General features: G+C 32.4%; 2 protein-coding genes across 2 annotated transcripts in view; one reads left to right on the top strand and one right to left on the bottom strand.

Moving 5' to 3' along the window:
- Positions 1-1,524: 1,524 nt before the first annotated feature.
- LOC149414332 (V-type proton ATPase subunit e-like) lies at positions 1,525-19,917 on the bottom strand. The gene is made up of 4 exons (XM_089643644.1): positions 19,709-19,917; positions 17,462-17,509; positions 6,618-6,705; positions 1,525-3,225 (listed from the first exon to the last, which is right to left on the bottom strand). The coding sequence occupies exons 1-4, from the start codon at positions 19,804-19,806 to the stop codon at positions 3,205-3,207; spliced, it is 255 nt and encodes an 84-aa protein (XP_089499770.1). The 5' UTR covers positions 19,807-19,917; the 3' UTR covers positions 1,525-3,204.
- Positions 19,847-20,938, top strand: part of nompB (intraflagellar transport protein 88-like protein nompB) — a 46,845-nt gene continuing 45,753 nt past the window's right edge. The window contains exon 1 of the mRNA XM_089643878.1: positions 19,847-19,865. Within this exon, the coding sequence (XP_089500004.1) occupies positions 19,847-19,865 (19 nt within the window). The remainder of the gene's footprint in view (positions 19,866-20,938) is intronic.

The raw sequence follows: 20,938 nt of genomic DNA on the forward strand, positions 1-20,938 counted from the left end.
GATTAATGGAAGATGTACTAAAGGAAGACAGCGTACTTCATGGGTGAGTTGTTCCGGCCTGCAGCTGGAAAGAGTGAAGATTGATCTAATGATGCCAACTTTTGACAGTAGAGGGCACCAAAAGAAAAAGTAGAATAATTAATGTAACTAGAAAAAAAAATCACTACTATTTAAAAAATATAGCTAGTAATTACAATGACAAAATAAGTTCTCTAAATATAATACGCACATAATAATAATGCGTGAGATATTAATTGACCCGTTGACGCATGGTTCAATTTGCAAGTGAAATATTATCACTACCTCGTTCAAACACTGTTTAAGAAATACTTCGCTCGAGGCATTTCTCTGGAATGGTTCAAGGCGATGCACTACGTAGTAATTTAAAATCATGTGTTTTTGGTTTGAAAATTTGGTCGCCTAGAAATGTTTCAGATGATTTAATTAAATACTGCGAGTAGAATACTTCCTGGCCTTTGAAATAATCGAGTTTTTTTTATACAGGGTGTATCGGCACTAACCCGACAAACTTTAACCAGCTATTCCTTAGCACATTTGGAGTAAAAAATCTTATGGGCACTTTGCTGTCCGGTAGCATTTTTTTTTCAATTAAAAACAAAAAAAATTTAAATTTCCACACTACATCACTGTCATTGGCATTGCGTTTCGTGTTCAACAGCTGTTATAAGCAAGTATGTCAAAAAGCGTCTTCGCTCTTTCGCACACACTAAATAATAATAGTTAAAAATGAGACGAATGGTGCCGTGCCATTTCGTTGTGATTGTAGAAGTGCGCCAATATAGGTACACACGTGCATTATTCAACGGAATTCGAATAAAATATTTGCCAGATGGGTTTTCAAACTTTGACAAAGGATAAAACAGCGGTGACATGTGGTGAAAATATGAATAGTAAATTTTTTATTAAAAAAAAACGTTACCGGAGAGCAAAGTGCACATAAGATTTTTTACTCCAAATATGCTAAGGAATAGCTGGTTAAAGTTTGTCGGGTACGTGCCGATACACCCTGTATAAGTCTTTTTATAAGCCCAGAAAAAAAATAGTGTAAAGGCCTATGAAAACTGCTTTAAAGTTCAAAATCTCCTACTTACGAACCCGTTTTCGATTATGATTTTATTGTATAATGTGGCAAATTAAGTTATTTATAAGATGATCGAAAAACATTTAAATATTTGTGCCTGAACATCCACAAAATAAAATAAAAGGCACTTTTTGGCCATGTTTTTTTCTTGCATAAATCAAAACAGTGGATGGTGTGAAGCGGGAATTTAAGCCTTATCACCATCTACGTAAGGTGTGTTATTGATAGCGGCTCGATTCAAAATATTACACGACGTAGTGCATCGCCTTAAATGATTCCGACGCTGTTCGCTGTTTGTAATATTATCCCAAGCCGTCGCACGTACATATAACTATTGCACATGATATCACGCTATTAAAATTCATATAATGTCATAGGTAATTAATTTTACTTTTAACGTTTTTAAAAGATTGTATACATTTTAATAAATAAAAATTACGATCAGCTGTAAAATATTGTTAAGTTTTTTTGGCAGTTTGGTGCACGTGTGAACATTAGGACAAGCCGCGCCTGTCGTGACATGAGCCGCATCAAATATTTGATTCACTCGATCGTGCCACGTCTTCACAAATGAAAACATCGAATAAATAAATAGTTGAACATTGTTCGAACGATTATACATAATTTATTAATCACAAAATAATAACATATTGTACAGTAATTGAATATTATTTAGAAAACAATATATTTTAATTCTATTTTAAAAAGCGTTAATCCATTTTTTAAACTTATTTTTTATACATTCTGCCCAGCAAAAACGTTAATTTTTTTTTTGAAATTTAAAGAAATAATAAAGTTGGTTTGATTTTTTGTTAAATAAGGAATCGTTATTAAACAATTTGTAAGTAAACATGAGTCTATTTTATTTTTAATCTTTAGTTGAACTGGACTTAAAGATTGACTATTTCATAATAACATAATACTACGTTTTGTTTATATTACATAATATAATTAAATTATTTACATAAATGAAATTTAAACACACACAACATTGATATAAAATGTACTAGCATCAGTTTTGAATATGAATACGTATAATTGTTAAGATTTGACAAGAATGTTACAGAAAAGGTACAAGAAATGTACTACATTTGAGCTGTTACAGTGTCATAGACTTCCCACCAAAGTATCGTTAATATGACAAAGATTCCCGGGTTACAAATAACCTGACAATATTCGAATTATCATGCTGTAACATATGTTGACATTAAAATAATACATAGCGACAAACAAAATGGACATATAATCATGCCAGCGAAAGATAAATATATTGCCGTCAAGGTGAAAGTCAATCAATGATGTATAATAACATAAAACTTACAAAAAAATGGCTTATACCTAAATATTTCTGTTAGTATGTTATGAAATTTTGCCATTCACTTATATTAACATGTCGTAATTGATTTAGAATGTAATTTGACACGAAACTAACAAAAATTTAACAATATACATACGTTGAAGATCGAAGTAAGATTGGTGACGCAATTTGAGATGAAAAATAACAAAATAATGTCAACAAAACAAGTTTGTAGGCTTATCTAACATATTTTATACCAATGTCTTTTTATATAACACTAAATTTAATATCTGATTCATATTACAAACACTTCAACAGAAATATAATCCTTATGTGTACGCGTTTATTTGAAAGACATACATGCATATGAATGCAAATCATGCATGTTTCGGGAACTTATTTTTATGTTATGTACAAACAAACAAGTGCGAAAAACATTTAAAAAAAAAATAATTGTATGAATTTGAAAAGATAACTGAATTAACATTTATTTTAAATGTGACAAAATAAATATTTTTACTTGACTTGTAATTTTTTTGATGATTGAATGGAGTTGATGGATTAAATTTTATTTCAAAAAAAGTCATCATGATTCATAATAAATAGTTTTTTAAGTAATATATAATGATTAATAACATTTTTACTTGACTTTGTAATTTTTTTTTTATTTGTTTTAGAAGCATTGTTGGTGGATTGGAGTTATTGATTCAATTTTTTTTTTACAGTGGATTGATTCAAACATAAGTTATTGGATGAACGAATGAATAACAGTGGATGGTGACACTTGGCGCTGAAGTTCAGCATCTTAAGGCTTCAGTTCTGGACCCTGAAATCAAAGAAAAATAAACAATCATTAGGATTATTTTTTTTTTTTTAAAGAAAGACAAACATTCCCGGGTTACGAATAACCTGACAATATTTGAAAATCTCCTACAACCACCAAAGTAAGCGGAAAATGTTGCTTGTGCTGTGATGGAGGACTTAGCCAGCCGAGGAATTGAACACACTATGCCTGGGTGGGACCCAAATGCGATGTCAACTCAGCCACCGACCGGTGAGATTCGTTAGTTCGGACAGATGTTTTCGTGATGGATTAATTATTTATTTATTCATATTCCCCATAAAACGTCTACGCACCAATATATTATAGAAAAGATTACAAATTTGAGGTAAATGGAAGTATAAAAGGTCTTGGGGGATCCTTTTTAAGTATTTTGTGACATGCGTCAAAAGATATTTGCTAAATTGTCTGCAAGTGAAGTTAAAATTGAGTTGATCTGTTGACAGACGGAACTCCTCGCTTTCGGAGCATAAAAAAGTGCATAGGACCCCCACGAGTATACTTCTTGGGCACATATAAGTTAACATATACATATAGGTTTAAGTCTCTTTCAACATAGTTGGATTAATTTTATAGGTTTTTTCAATAAGAGGTGTTATTTTGAAATCTAATCTGCTATCGAGAGATGATTAATGATTTTTTATGGCCGGAATTGGATGGTATTGATCTGGACAACGTTTACTTTCAACAAGACGGCGCTACGTACCACACAAGCAACGAAACCATTGATCTTTTACGGGAAAAGTTTCCGGACCGTGTTATCTCTCGAAGAGGTGATCACAATTGGCCACCGAGATCTTGTGATTTAACACCTTGCGACTTCTTCCTTTGGGGCCACGTGAAAGAGAAGGTCTACGCCAACAGCCCAGCGTGGATTCAAGACCTCAAAGATGGAATTCGTGAGGCTATCGAGGACAGCAGCGATTTGGTTATGGAAAATTTCATGAAAAGGATATGGTCCTGTAGGCGTGGTCGTGGTGGTCATTTGACTGATGTTATTTTTCACTATTAGCGACATACCTTCCTCTTTATAATGAAATAAACATTCGATCATTTATATTAAAAAATGGCATTTTTCTTTGAATATCAAAATAACACCTCTTATTAGAGAACTCTGTAGTTTCAAAGATGTTGAAAGTTAAAAACTGTTAAGAACAAGGATATCCAGGAATGGAAAGTACGTATATTCTCTCATATGCGGATAACCCATAAACCTCTTTCGTACTTTGTCAATTTCTAGGATATGGTTTTGTTCAGAAGGGGCCCAAATAATGGAGCTATATTTCAGTATACTGCAAACAAGTGCTTATTATGAATGTACGAGCACGTAAAAACTCACTGACACGAGATTTGGTTGTTAATAGTCCCTTTTTTGACAAGATTTTGCCCTTTTCTACGTAACAATGTGTGCAAAAATTAGCTTAATACTAACTAACCTAACCCAACTAATACATTTTTCATAAAAATAAACACAATTATGTGAATACATTATGTAAAACACTTGAAATCTAATTTGAACTAACAAATTCCAATTTACTTCCAATCAGAACTCTGAAACTTAAGTATGGCTGCAGAAATTTTGCATTTTGACATACATTGCACGCAGTTGGCAATACTTTCGCAGAGATAGTAGACGTGTTCAACTGCACGGAATATAGTTACTAAAAGGAATTTTATCGATAGCCCATTCCTCTTGGGACCAGTGGCGGCAAAAAACTGTTCTCACAAAAATGGGTAGTGCGCTAAAAATATTGCCAATCTATCCCTACCTGCTGGAATGATCGGTATGCGAACTGTAAACTAAAGTGGTGCCATCTAACCAAAGAAATTACGAGGCATTGGCGTATTTCGGAGAAATTTCAATACTGTGGTCGACATCCACGCTCTACGCTTATAGATAATTGATGTTCCCGGGTGACGTTTTTCGATGAGCAATATGGAATTAGTTCGCACCACGTGACGCGTAATACAAAGAACAAAAATTCGAGCCGGTTGAATTTAACATAATACTTTTATTAGTATTATTTGCTTTGATTTTCCTTGATATTATTACCCGTTGATGATTATTATTTTTAGATAAACTGAATTTTTTAATTTTAGGAGTTGCTTCAACGTTCCTTAGAGCTAGCCGCCACTGCTTGAGACGCTATCATTTATATGTATCAGACCACTACTGCCGGAGTCGATACCATGACCTGTTCAGAGTCTGCACGACAGAACCGGCATCCTGGCAAAGCATGGCGTGACAAGGGGAGTGGTGTCGTTACTATTCTCTAAATGCCATAAAACTATTTTTGAAGAGACACCTGCCTATAAATGCTGATATAAAAAAATTAAACAATGCGATATTTACAAAAATTATGAATACCTATTTAAAATTTATTATTCTGATTTTAATTATTGTACTAAAAGCATTATAATTATTGAATTCAAAACAATCTAAAAGCGCACATTACAAAACGGTTCAACTGGCTACAACGTCATTATGTCGTAGAAAACGTCAATATCTGGCAAGACGGCTGTCACCAACATCGCCGAATAATTCACGAATAAAAACAAACATGTCATTTTGGCGGCAAATCGAAAATGACACATTTAAAATTGTTTTATAAAACATATTCTTCATATAAAATCATCCCTAAATAGTATAAAATAAAGTCGCTATCCGCGTCTGTACGTTTGTACGCTTAGTTCTTACTACGCAACGGATTTCGATAGGATTTCACTATCATTTAGAAAATTTCTTTTGGAAGGTTTATATATATAATACATTTTTTTTTTTTTTTATAATATTTAATTTTTATTTAATATTAAATTTACAATTACATGTTATTACATTACATTAAGATTATTTTCTTTTTATTACAGTACATCGTGATACACCTTTTTTTAGAGCAAATGCTCGTGTTAAAAAGGCGGAGAAACGCGTGTAAATAGTAATTTAACATATTTTTTCATAGAGTGTAATGATAATGAAAAGAATTTTTATTTTTTAATATAACAAAATAAAAATTTTATATGTAACAAAATTTTATCAAATAGAAAAGAGAAAAGGATGTAAAAGAAAGAAAGAGATATAACATGCATATTATTCTTATGGAAAGTAGAGAAAAGTCGATGTTTTGTAATCAAGTTGAAAAAATATATATTTTCGGGCACTTACATTGCTAACGCTGGCTAAACCTTATGAGATACATTAAAATAATGTTCTACGAAATTGTATATCTTAAAAAGGCATACATAAAAGCCCATGGAGGTATATATCGATTACTCTATTGTGCAATAATAAATAAATTCAGCGCTACGACGAGAATGAATTACTGCCTAACGAGCTAACGTCAAGTGCGTACACCGCTACACCGTGGTAGAAGACTTACCCATTCCCGGGCCATAATTAGAAGTGTGTTCTTGCTCAGTTTGGGGCCGATCAGCGGGTTCATCTGGGACATGTAGCAACACAGCCAGCTGGAAAATACAACAAAACAATAATAATAACGTAGCATTTATAGCTTAACGGTAATTTAGTATTGGTGGTCATGTTCTTAAAATTATTCCTACAGTGTGCCTTACCCAATACAGATATAATATTATAACACTATATATACTGTTTATACAAAGTGATGACAAAACTTAGAATAAAGCCCCGTATTCATGGTAAACATTAGTTTAGCAACAAAGTTGAATCAACATGTTGCTGGCAACACTGCGTGTTGCGGAGTTGATAACGGCATGTTGACAAGCTCTCGCCCGACGAGCGTAAACATCAGTTTAGCAACAAATGTTGACGTGTGTGAACGTGTTTGCAACAGTTTATAAAGATTGCAGTAGTGTGGAGCAATGATAAAATAATGCAATTAATAGAATTGTTTCAATCTAAACCATTATTATGGGATTCTTCTAAAAAAGAATACAAAGATAGAAAAAAAAAGAACGATGCATTCGAAGAAATTTCTCAAGCCCTAAATGTACCCAAAAAAGGACGTGGAAACTAAAATACATGCACTCATCAAATTTTCTCTTTGCAGAAGATTGTTTCGAACCCACCATCTTTTTCTCTTTTTTTAATTGAAATCCTATCCATCAGATACAGAGAACACAACAACACTACTTCCTCGGGCAACATTTTAACGTAGACTTGTGTGTGGACAACCTGTATTTATTTCAACAAAGTTTACAGCAACATTCTCTCCGCTCATCAACAATGTTGATCAAATGTTGCTAAACTAATGTTTACCATGAATACGGGGCTTAACAATAACAGCAGGACAGAACAAAACAAGAATATTAAAACTAAAACATAATATAAAACAGGAGGCAGTTTGTGCTCAGAAATGAGAATCTTCTGACCAGACATTTTAAAAAGGTACAATAAGGAGACAACCGAAACCAAACAATTACCGGAAGTTTTAGAATATGGCTTATTATAAAATATTGAAAAGAAGTTAACCTCTCAGACAAAGACTTTTATTTACTGTGTGTTCCTTTGAGAACTCTCAAAACGTGATAATTTTTGTGTTATTTACGAGTTTTGCTAAAAGCTTCATAACTCACGTTTTGGGAAACGTAGCCCAATTCTAAAAAATTTTTTGGAAAGATTATGAAATCCACTATCGCATTGTGTTGTAATACGTAAATATTTGCGTTTCTAAATAAACATTTTGGGTCAATCCGCACCAAATCATCCAGAAAATTTTGGATTTGTCACCCACCATCTCAGATTTTGATGAAACTTTAAATTTTTAATCCTTCTATATAGATAAGAAAATATACCAAATTTTACCTTCCTACCTCAACTCGTTTTTTTTTATGGGCAGTTGAAGTTTGGGCAAAATAAGCGTTTTTACATATTCCGAGCACTCCGGAAGAGCTTGTACCTTCAATGAAAAAAAATTGTATCTTTGTCATTTATAGTGCAAATGCAATGAAAATTTTCAATATTATCAAGAAAACTATGCTGATTGCAGAAAAAAATAAATAAACCCTTTACATTTATCTACTTGACTTTAAAAAATTACCAAAAGTAATTTTTTAAGTAATTTTTGGGACGGAAAAGGTACTTTACAAAAAAGCAATATCTCGGGAAGGTACAGTGTTAATGAAGTAATTTTTTTTTTATTCATATCTACAAATAGCATAGAATCACATACAAAAATAAAATTCATGGCATTTTACTTGCTTCAATAAATAAAATCCATTTTAAACTTTTTTCAAACTTTTTGTAATTTTTTTTTATTCTTATCTACAATAAACATAGTACAACCTAAAAAAATAAAACTCCTGGTATTTTGTGTGCTTCACAGTGTAGAAACGTTTTTAAAATAAGAAATCTTTATCATACAGAATTGTTCTAGGTTTTTTTAAATCTAGATACAAAAATAAATAAAATCCATTTTAAACTTTTTTCAAACTTTTTGTGATTTTTTTTATATCTATTTTTAGTTTGTAATTGGGCAAGTTATAGTTTAGGTATATAGCTAGTAATATAGGTTGAATGAATGGACTAATATCAAAGAAACAGTCCTAGAGACAAGTCACTACATGGAAATGATGTATCTGCAACAAGAACAAGACAGAACATGAAAATTACTATCTGCCTCATCACTAAGTTTGCAGGATACTACATGCTTTGTTTCCTCTGACATGCTTAGTTCTGAGTCAGCTTCAAAGCAGTGATCATCTATATAAATACAGTAGTTGTTTCATGTTATGGTGTACGTTGTTAAAATGTCTCTAATCGAAACAAGTTTAGTTAAATGTAGTGTGGGACAACATAATGGTACTGAATGTCACAAAAAAAGTTATACTAAGTCAGAGAAATTAACGAGTGTGGATTTGTTAAGTGAATTTGAAAAAAAGCTTATTCAACAAAGAAGTTTTGTATCTACAGACTTGGTTTTCAACATTTGTGAGCACCACAGAATATTTAACTTAAATAAATATGAAACATTTCAAAAAGCTTGTTTTGACCCGTTCCAAAGCCACAAAAGGAAAATTACAAAAACTTTAAGAACAGTATCCTTGGAATTTTCAGAGAACATTAATACCATTCTAAAAGTAACTAATAAAGCAATCCCTGGACAAAAAATTTGTAATGCATGCAGAGCAAAAATTAGTAAGAGCCAAAACCTTAACAATGAAATTGAAGAGCTTAACACTTTTCAAGAAGACATAAGTGAAGTTGAAAATGTTTTAAACAAAGAAATTTTTTTACAAGAAATCAACACTTCTTTAACTGACATTGGAGAATCTCCATTTAAACTACATGCAATACCATCCCACAGTAAGTCTAGTTACGCTAAACGGAAGCAGATGTCTGCCCTGATGATGGACACTGCAATGCTGTCCGAAACGTTGGCTAAAGAAGGAGTTAGCGCAACACGGCATAATACCCCAAAAACAAATAACAAAAATGATGTAAGTTTCGTTTACGAAACTCAAAAAATTGTTGCTCAATTTTTAAATCAAAAATTTCCCCAAATTCAAAGTGTTCATTATTTTACTGATGGTTGCGCAGCGCAATATAAAAACTGCAAAAACTTTTTAAATCTGTGTCACCATCAAAAAGACTTCAACTTGAAAGCATGTTGGTCGTTTTTTGCTACGAGTCATGGGAAATCTCGCTGTGATGGAATAGGTGGAACAGTAAAACGTCTTCTAACTAGAGAAAGTTTGCAACTTGGCCCTGGCAACACTATCACAACTGTAGACAAAACTTTTAAGTTTTGTCAGTCGAGAGTAGAAAATATATATTTTTACTTGCTGAGAAAAGAAAGCTTATTCACTTGCAGGCAACAATTACAGCAGCGTTTTTCACAAGCTAAAACAATACCAGGCACTCGAGGTTTCCACTGCTTTGTTCCTCTGTCTGAAAATGAAGTTGGCACAAAAAGGATAAGTTCAGATTCAGATTATGCTTTGATTTTTAACTTCAGTGGGGAACGAAATCGCTCTGAGCAACTAAGTATGGTACAAATTTGTACAAACTCTTATGTAGCTTGCGTATATGACAACCATTGGTTTTTTGGACTTGTGGTTTCCAAAGATGAAGACGAGTGTGATGTATCAATCAAGTTTATGCATCCTTTTGGCCCAGCTCCATCCTTTTACTGGCCACATCAAAAAGAAGATATTTGTTTTGTTCCACTACAAAATATTTTTAATATCGTTGACCCTCCCACAACAAAAGGTTCAGGAAGAGCTTACTACTTTCTTGAAAAAGACGTTCATCATGCTGATCAAAAGTTCAACCATCTTATGGGTCAGATCAAGAATAAAAGTCAAAAATGAACTTGAACATTTATTTGTAAACAATATTATTGTAATGTACTTTCATTTAACCTAATCCTACATTGCCTGTTTTATTTTTATTGTATTTGTTTTTTAAAGAGTTAACTTTGTATTGAAAAGAGTTAAAAAGTTGATCTTGTTATAAAATATTGCTATGGTGTATGCATTCAGGGTAAGGAACAAGGTACATTATTTTGTTGGTGCCTTAAGCTTACATTGCAAGCTTACCAGCATGTTGTAAAGGACCGAATAAGTTTGACTTTTTTTATTTGCAAATACAGTATCTAGATTTTAAAAAACTTGGAACAATTCTGTATGATTAAGATTTCTCATTTTAAAAACGTTTCTACACTGTGAAGCACACAAAATACCAGGAGTTTTATTTTTTTAGGTTGTACTATGTTTATTGTAGATAAGAATAAAAAAAAATTACAAAAAGTTTGAAAAAAGTTTAAAATGGATTTTATTTATTGAAGCAAGTAAAATGCCATGAATTTTATTTTTGTATGTGATTCTATGCTATTTGTAGATATGAATAAAAAAAAAATTACTTCATTAACACTGTACCTTCCCGAGATATTGCTTTTTTGTAAAGTACCTTTTCCGTCCCAAAAATTACTTAAAAAATTACTTTTGGTAATTTTTTAAAGTCAAGTAGATAAATGTAAAGGGTTTATTTATTTTTTTCTGCAATCAGCATAGTTTTCTTGATAATATTGAAAATTTTCATTGCATTTGCACTATAAATGACAAAGATACAATTTTTTTTCATTGAAGGTACAAGCTCTTCCGGAGTGCTCGGAATATGTAAAAACGCTTATTTTGCCCAAACTTCAACTGCCCATAAAAAAAAAACGAGTTGAGGTAGGAAGGTAAAATTTGGTATATTTTCTTATCTATATGGAAGGATTAAAAATTTAAAGTTTCATCAAAATCTGAGATGGTGGGTGACATGGCCTGGATGATTTGGTGCGGATTGACCCTTTTATGAAAACGTCAAAAATATGTAAAATTCGCTGACCATTATTTCAAAGCCGTGAAAAATGTACTTTTTTCTGAGTATCATAAAGAAGCAACACTTTATATATTGAAGAAATATAATTAAAAACTATTAGTCACCTTAAAATATTAACCGTCCAAACTAAAATATTTTTAATAAATTATTTAGAAACGCAATAAATTACGAACGAACAAGATGACAGATCCAATCGGCTTAGATAATGAACCTCTACGTTCCATAGATATTCTTGAATACAGACGCGTAGCGTTATTCATTATCGATACTCTGTTTTTTAAATCATGGAAATCCGTATACTAGTGATGGAAATAAATCGATGTTTGTAAAATCTCGCGCGTTTACGTGAAAAGACGTTCTAATGTCTTGACCGCTATTATCATATTTACGTCTTTTGACGTTCTAATGTTCTGAGTGTTTAAGATTTATGAATGGTAAGATTTTTTAAATAATTTTGTTTTTAAAGCCTGTTTAAATTCAGCCAAATTCTGTAGATTAGTAAGAGCTGAGGGAAGTCTATTCCAGATGAGCGGGCCTGTTACACTAAAAGAACGATCATAGTAAACGGCTCGATTTGATCTAGAAAGTTCAATTAGACGATTACTAACATGTAGATCTGCTGACCTTAGAGTAAGCTGTCTATTGCTTAAGTTTTGTCGGACACATAGTTCCGATATATAGGCTGGCGCCATTCCTCGCAATGCTTTGAAGGTAATTAAGCAGATCTTAAACTCTATTCTATCAGGGCATCGAAGCCAGTGAAGGCGATCCCTTAGAAGTGGGGTTATACGACAATACTTAGATTCACCAAAAATCATTCTCGCCGCAGCATTAAAAACTGACTCTATTCTATTGATTTGTTTCTGAGGGAGATATTATATATTTCCGGCATATGCACTATTGCAATAGTCCATATGTGAGACGACGAACAAATTTATGAGTGACTTTGCTCCATCAGAAGGAAAGCATCTCTTGATTGATCTTATCTGCCTTGGATGGAAAAAGCCAGAACTCACAGCTTTTCAAATTTGCAATTCAAGAGAAATACTATTGTTCATAGTGAAACCCAAAAATGTTTAAATAATTATATTATTCCAGGATACATGCAGAGGTTATCCAATGCAATGTAATTATGGTTTGCTAAACCTGCACCTACTTTAAAAATCCCGCGGGATTGCGGAATAGAAATGAGAAAATTTTCAGCATTTTTATTAAATCCTCAGGCCTGGGAGTATTAAATTTATCCCTTGCAATAAAACCCAAATAAATAGAAAGTTTCTGAATGCATCTCAAAACTAAAAACTGTTGTATTATTCTAAATAAACACATAATTTTTTAAATATAAAAATTAAGAATACAAATATAATTTAGTTTTTTTAAATGCCTCGCTTTATTTCTTTGTAACAAAAATGACTGATTTCATTAGACAAATGTATCGCAAACGTTAAAGTCACCTCACTTTTCACAAAGTTTCATAAATTATTTCCAAATTGCGTCAGGAACTTTTGGTTTCATCGAAGTGTATATTTTAATTCTTCTGTGGTTAACTACTAGATTTGAATATAAAGCGTGGTGTTTTCCCTTTCTAACACAGTTTAGATCATATTTCTCAACATGACAGTAAGGGAGACAATGATTTCTATGAGACCATATCCACTCGTGCAATTGATGTCATTATTGTATTATTTAATTAATACCATTCCTCTAAATATTAATATGGAAATATATGAAACTGATTACCACGGTTTAAAGCCAATTAATCCACCTAGATTTCACCGCTTATAACATATTTTTAGGTTCTATAAATTTGGCTCTAAACGATTTTGCAAACTTGACATAATATGCCAAAAATCGCTTGATTCGATAAGAGCTGTTCTGAAAAGCGAACAAATTAACCTGAGGACTTAACCATTCCCTTACTGTGCTAAAAAAATCCACGCGTTCCGGTGCTGTATAGTCAATACACATCTCAAAATAAGCGATTTAATATCGGAAAAATATGAATATTCATAGCTAATCGCTTATGTTTATTATATTTTATATCAAAAGTGATAATAATTGTAATTTAATTGCTGAAAACATGAAAAAACCATCGGCAGATGCTAAAAAAACGTGCGAGGGGTCCACATCTAACGACGGTCCGCGTCCGACTGGCTGGCGGCTGGCGGCTGGCACACACACAGCTATGCGGTCGTAGGTATCGATGGTCTAAATCAAAATACAACTGCGGACGTGTGGATTTCTCATGTTCCCGCGTAGCGAACTAAAGCGGGACATCGATAGCGTGTCATTTCCTCACACACTCTTCGCGTAGCAGTATCACACGGTTGATTGTATTGGTGTATTTGTTTCCGATTTTTAACAAAAATCTCTGATTTTTAATTGAATTTGAAAACTATGTAAAATATTATTTTTTAATTCAGTGCATAAATGTATAACGGAGGAATACCTAAAATCTGAACCCAGAATTTATTATATTTATAGAGTTATTAAAGTTATTAGAAGCAATGTGTAGTAAATACACACCACAGATAAGGAAAGGTTAAGGGATATGAAATTGAAGTAATGCCAAAATTTGCCTGCTAAATTCTACAGTTGGGCACACTTACAAATTGTACGGGGCAGCAGCTGGGTACTATCTGCAGCATCTGCTCTGTACAGTACGTCCAGTTTCTGAGAGGCTAACTACCTTAACTCTGGCTTAGATGGAAATGTGACATAATACATGAGAGAGTGGCAGGAATTACAAAATAAGATTGGATAAGAATTTCGACGATCCGAGATGAGCTAAACATCAAACCTCTTATATACTGGTCATGTACTGAGGAGCCAGAGTTTATTGGCTAAGAAAATGGCAAAAAACGGTATATTTTTTAAGAAGAATAAGAAATAAATTAGATGTAAATACAAATAAATAAGTTTATAATAGTATAGTAGCATCTCATTTAAATTACTGCTCTAGTGTCCTTTTCTTGTGCAATCAAACACAGATAAAGAAATTGTGAATAATTCAAAATAGAGGAATGCCAGCAGTATTGAAGTGTAGTAGGTATTCTAAGATAATTATTGGTTTGACACGAAACTTAACTTTATCAAGCATATTGAAATAATAACCAATAAAGCTTTGAAAATGTTGGATTTTATTTTAAGGGTACCTAGTGATTTCAATAATGTAAATACTGTAAAAACATTATATATGTCACTAGTAAGGAGTCATGTAGAATACAATTCCACGGTTTGGTCCCCAAATTATGAGGTTCATTCACATGCGATTGAAAGAATTCAAAATAAATTTTTAAGATATGTAAATTTTAAAATGGGCATTCCTAGAGAAAACCTTAATTACGATAACGTACTTAGTTCATTAAATTTAATAAAATTATCTGATCGTAGAATCATTTCCGATTTAACCTGTTTGTATAAAATCATTAATTCAATGTTTGATACCCGTGATTTATTATATGTAATCTCTTTTCATACTCCAAGCAGGTCGGTTACAAGACAGTACCTAACATATTATTGTAGCAATTCTATATCAACGTCCCAATATCACACTCCTATGCGACGGATTCAACAGCTAGGAAACAAATACTACGATGTTGTTGATATATTTAGTACATCAATTTCAATATATAAGCATACCCTATTGAAGTTTTTTTCATCGAGTAGTGGAATATTTTAATAAAGGTATTTAATTTGATTTGACTAACACATAATAATTTTGTCAACTGAAACAGAAAAAAATATTTTGGATTTTTTATGTTTTGTGCCTGCATGCTGTGTAGATAAAGTTCAGTAATATTTTGACTTTATATTTATTTTTCTGCAATTGTTTTAAATAGTCGTTTCCTGCACTATTTTCATATATAATTTCGTAAATATTTTTTATATATATGTATGTAAAAGCCTTAACCACTCGGAACATTAAAACGTCAAAAGACGTAAATATGATAATAGCGGTCAAGACATTAGTACGTCTGTTCACGTAAACGCGCGAGATTTTACAAAAATCGATTTATTTCCATCACTAGTATACGGATTGCCATGATTTAAAAAACAGAGTATCGATAATGAATAACGCTACGCGTCTGCATTCAAGAATATCTATGGAATGTAGAGGTGCATTATCTGAGTCGATTGAATCTGTCATCTTGTTCGTTCATAATTTATTGCGTTTTTAAATAATTTATTAAAAATATTTTAGTTTGGACGGTTAATATTTTGAGGTGACTAATAGTTTTTAATTATATTTCTTCAATATATAAAGTGTTATTTCTTTATGATACTCAGAAAAAAGTACATTTTTCACAGCTTTGAAATAATGGTCAGCGATTTTTACATATTTTTGACGTTTTCAGAAAATGTATATTTAGACAAGCAAATATTTACGTATAACAAAACAATACGATAGTGAATTTCATAATCTTTCCAAAACATTTTTTAGAATGAGGCTACGTTTCCCAAAACGTGAGTTATGAAGCTTTTAACAAAACTCGTGAATAACACAAAAATTTTCGCGTTTTGACAGTTCGCAAAGGAACACAAAGTAAATAAAAGTCCTTTTCTGAGAGGTTAATAGGCGTGAAATAAATAAATAAATAATTATTATGCAGAAAAAACTAGGAATGTTAAGTGTGAGACAGCGAATAATTTACAACACCTTAATATTTATATTTAAGCTATAAAATAAGATGCTCCCGAAATACATGTTTAAGAATGTAAATTTTAATTTCGCAATACATGGCTACCCCACGAGAAACTGTGGAGATTTTAGACTTCCAAAAACAAATTTGTCAGGAACCCAAAATAATCTCTATTTTAAAGGATTTAATTTTAATTACCGTTACCGACTGTTTTAAAGGAAGCTAAAAGCCTTGCTGCTTTTCGTGGGTTATGCCTAAATACTATAAAGAATAAGTTTTAGATTTATTGTAAAGTGTCCTTAATGTCATAGAAATAAGTTGTTAAAAGGTTTATACTAGATATAAGAATGTAAATTTTGATAACTAAATAAAAACATACAAAAAAAGAGTACCTATTTGTTAAATGTGGTTAAAAAAAACACCTTTTTTCCTTAGATCTAACCATTTATCTGTACGTTTGAGAAATCTAAAAATAATAACTGGAAATTAATTCAGGACTAGCATACATGGATTATCATAGTTTCCTTCAGAGATATCAGAAAGCCAGAAACATTGAAATCACCGTAGAACCCAGCGTTTCGAATATCGACCACCACTGCATCAAATATACCTCGAGTTAAACTCAGAACCCTAAAGCTCCGCAGAACACACTTCGGTAACAGCTGCTATTGTTGTATCCATATTATATACTGTATTAAATTGTTATATTTTGCCTATGTAAGAAGTCAACTTGAGTACAATTCTCCTGTCTGGAACCCACATTATAATATACATGTAAAAGCTGTTGAAAGAATACAAAACAAATTCTTACGTTTTATAAATTTTAAAATGGATATTCCAGCAATTATGTTGAACTACAAAACTTTGTTAAATTATATGAATATGCTCAAATTGTCAGACAGAAGAATTTTCACTGACTTGGTATTTCTATATAAAATTATAAATGATTTAGTTAATACTCCGGTATAGCTAGAATTGATGAGCTTTCGGATTCCACAATGTAATACTAGAAGTCAGGATTTATTTCAGCGCAGAAATTCTGGGACTAACTACCATATGTATTCCTCTTTGCCCAGAATACTAATGGAGGGAAACAATTATACCAAGTCAGTGGACATCTTCAATTTATCTTTAAACAAATATAAAATGTTGTTAATGAAGCAATTCAGTTATGTACATTTCTTAATATTTACATGTAAAAGCCCCGAAAAAGGGCGTTAATAAATAAATAAATAAATATAATAAACTAAATCATTTTAATTAATTCAATACTTACAATAACCAGCAAGTAGCTGCTGTCAACATCAAAATAACCTGCAGGATTCTGAAAAAAAGGCAAATCAATTAATACAACAATAAATTACAGAAAAACTTGTCTATTTATAAGATACCCACATTTACCGTCTAACTCAGAGGTTCCCAAAGTGGTCTATATAGACCCCCAGGGGTCGATATCGGCTTGCTGGGGGTCTATGTCAGCGAGAAAAAAATTTGGGGGTCCACGAGATTCAAATGGGGGTATATACGAGCAGACCCTCATTTACCTTAAGTCAACATTTAGGAGTTCCGTAGGTGACACAATAGACCTAACACAGTTTACGTAATACTAATAATAGACTGAGAAATTACTTATTTGATATTTGTATTTTTATATTTCGTAAAGTTGTTATTGAGGTATATAAATAAAATTATACGTTCTTTGTCTCGTCAGTATTAATATATTGAAGCAAAACATTGCACATCGGAAGCTGCGAATTTTCCTAGTTTCCTAACTTGTTTTTGAAAAACGTCCAGGGTAATAATGACGTTCAACATTTAAATGTACTTTACACAGACTACAAAACTAAGTTTGAGGATATTTTGACTGTGGAAGTGGAATGTTGAAGAATCGGATATCATATGACAAGAAGAACTGATCGGAATAAGCGCTAACAAAGAACTTAAGGGCAATTCTGTAGGGCTAGCTACAGAAAGAAATTCCCATTGCTTATCCTGCTCCATTTTCATTTGGTGTAATACCTCACAAGGGTGCCCCTGTCTGCACAGTGTAAAGATAGAGGAACTATACCGCCACTCGGTTGTTGGACAGGCAAGGGAAGGGAAACTTCTTACGAAAAAGGGAAATGATCACATGGGACGTTAATAGTTTTAGGAAAATTCAATATTCGGCAGGCAGGGGGGTCTACGGAAAAAAATATATTTGGCAAGTGGTCTACGGGGCAAAAGAGTTTGGGAACCTCTGTCTAGAGAGATGGGAAGGCTGACAGAGATATTGAAACAAGGGGAAATGCAGGTAACTCCATTAATGGAGAACTGAACGCAGTTGGCGCTAACAAAAAATTGTCCAAAGAAGCATAGCTAGCAGTCCACAATGTAGTGCTGGTATCTACCCTGATAAAAGTAGACTAAATGCTGTAGAAATGAAATCCCTTAGGCGTACGTGTGGTAAAACCATGTATGATCGTGTGAAAAATGTGGAGATCCGCAAACCATGAAAGGCTGATGTAAGAGTGATGTGTAAGATTGAAAAGGACGCTTAGATGGTTTGGACATGTAAGAATGAGCGAAGAAAGGAGTGTAAGGATAATATATGACGCAAATGTGAATAGCATCTGAAGTCGGGGACGCCCGAGGAAGACATAGCACGATCAAGTGAATCAGATACTTGAGTCAGGCCATGTCAATAGTCAGAATAATAGAAGAGTATGTATGAGACGATGTATGAATGTGGATGAGACAAGGAGTGTGTGGTGTGACCGAGTTGTTTGGCGGTCCGTCCTCTCTTCCTACCCCTACGGGGAAACGGCGTGATGGTTGGTTAGTTAGCTCTAGGATATTTTGGGTTTGTATTCATTGAAATAAGATTAGCAGTGATGTAAAATTTACAAAAATTGGTAATTTTATCATTATTGAACAATGGGATTGTATTAAGGCTGTTTGAAATGAACCAAAGTCAATATAAATACATTTCCTAGCGTATTTTTAGGTTTGTATTCTTGAAAATTGACTAGACAGGAAAAAAATTGTCATTCTATCATTTTATGAGATTGCAATCACTTTTTTAGTCCGAGCGGGAGATTTATTATTAACATAAATGCATACAGTATTTAAATATACATTTTTAATGATAAGGAGACAAAATATGATGTTTGATGCAAATTTTTGAGCAATTACACAACAATGAACTTGGAGACAGTCAGTCTATGAAACAACCAAAGGCCAGACATGAAAATGACTTCACATAGAGCAAAGACTGTTTGAAACACTCTAAAATCATTTTAAACAAACATCCTTGGGAATTTCGGGTATGCACTCATTGAAACATTGTATAAACCCACAAAAATACAGACCATCATTAATCAAGGCTGTCTGACATGATAAAAAATCAAGATAAATTAAGATTCTAGCGTATTTTGTATTCTCGTCATTGAAAACTAGTGCAAAATCTCAAAAATGAGTCATTCTATCATTTTACTGCGAGACTTTTCGTAGATATTCCAAAATAAGTTATTAAAAAACTCACCCTCTGTTTGGCCCCTTTGGCAGAACAACCGGCAGTACGATTCCTACGACAGCCCAAATGGCTGATATGATTATCACGACCAGTGCAGAAGCGCCCATTTTGCTGGAAATTCAATTAAATCAATCACAAAACAGAGAAATGGCACACAACGAGAGACGTAAGGTCGGGCGAAATGTCAGGTGCTAGATTTGGTCGCGTCAAGTTGGCGCTCTGACTGTCAGTCACATGATTGTCAAAATGGTGAACCAACAAACATGGCGATAAACGCTGCTATTACTCTTTACATAAAATCAATAAACAGCATTACACTCAATTATATTTTCTAAAAATGGATATAAATTACATTATTTTTTAACGTATACAAATAATTTATCAAATCAACAACATTTTAATTAAATATTTCGGTAAATTATAGCTCTCAATCGTTTCAGAGGAAAATGTACAATTATGTAGTAGGTTTAAAGTTTTAATAATTAAGGTCAGTACTATTATGTCAGCAATGGTGAAGACAGCTCATTATTATAAATCGCAAATAAATATGACGTTATTCAAAGATAACCTACATAGATATTGTACCATTAATTGTTAGAGCTAGCACTCTTTATTGGAGTAGAAATTCAAAAACATATGTTTTTCACTATTACCTATTATTATTACCTAATTTTATGTACAATGTAACAATGTTATAAGTTAAACAATAAAAAAATAAATAAAAAATTGTAATATTTGGACGGTTATTTTTTTATTACATTTGCTTTATTCCTCCAGTACCAATAGATACACAACAATGTTATAAAAAAAGTTAAACTGTAAGTGACGGCTGTCGATTTTTTTCTCTAACTAAATAATTACAGTTAGTACTGTTGGTACCATTATTTTCGCCTTGCTTACAGACGGCAATATCCGCAGCTACTAAATTATTATTTTTTTACCTACCTACATAAAACAAATACATTTAACTTTATTCAAAGAGTACTAGAAATATAGTTAAATGTGATTTATTATTATATCAAAGATTTTTTTAGAATAGCACGTTTTAGAAATACACGAGCAAATTCTAAAGATTTGTGGCAATTTCTGTCAATTTCTCAGGAGGCGAAGCTGCGGTTATCTTGCCATACAATTAAAATATCAGGTACTCGCCATTATGTATGCATTGAATATAATATTTTTTATAACATGGCAAGCACAAATCGACCGAATTCCTGAATAGGGTTGCTAAGAAACAAA

This window comes from Hesperophylax consimilis, chromosome 20 (assembly GCF_061612785.1).
Source record: "Hesperophylax consimilis isolate HC1 chromosome 20, BYU_Hcon_1.0, whole genome shotgun sequence".
Taxonomy (NCBI): Eukaryota; Metazoa; Arthropoda; class Insecta; order Trichoptera; family Limnephilidae; genus Hesperophylax; species Hesperophylax consimilis.

Coding starts and splice junctions, on each gene's coding strand:
- LOC149414332 (XM_089643644.1), bottom strand. CDS start 19,806: ATGGGCGCTTCTGCACTGGTCGTGATAATCATATCAGCCATTTGGGCT. Junction 6,706..17,461: donor GCAGCTACTTGCTGGTTATT/GTAAGTATTGAA, acceptor TGTATTTTCCAG/CTGGCTGTGTTGCTACATGT. Junction 3,226..6,617: donor TAATTATGGCCCGGGAATGG/GTAAGTCTTCTA, acceptor CTTTGATTTCAG/GGTCCAGAACTGAAGCCTTA.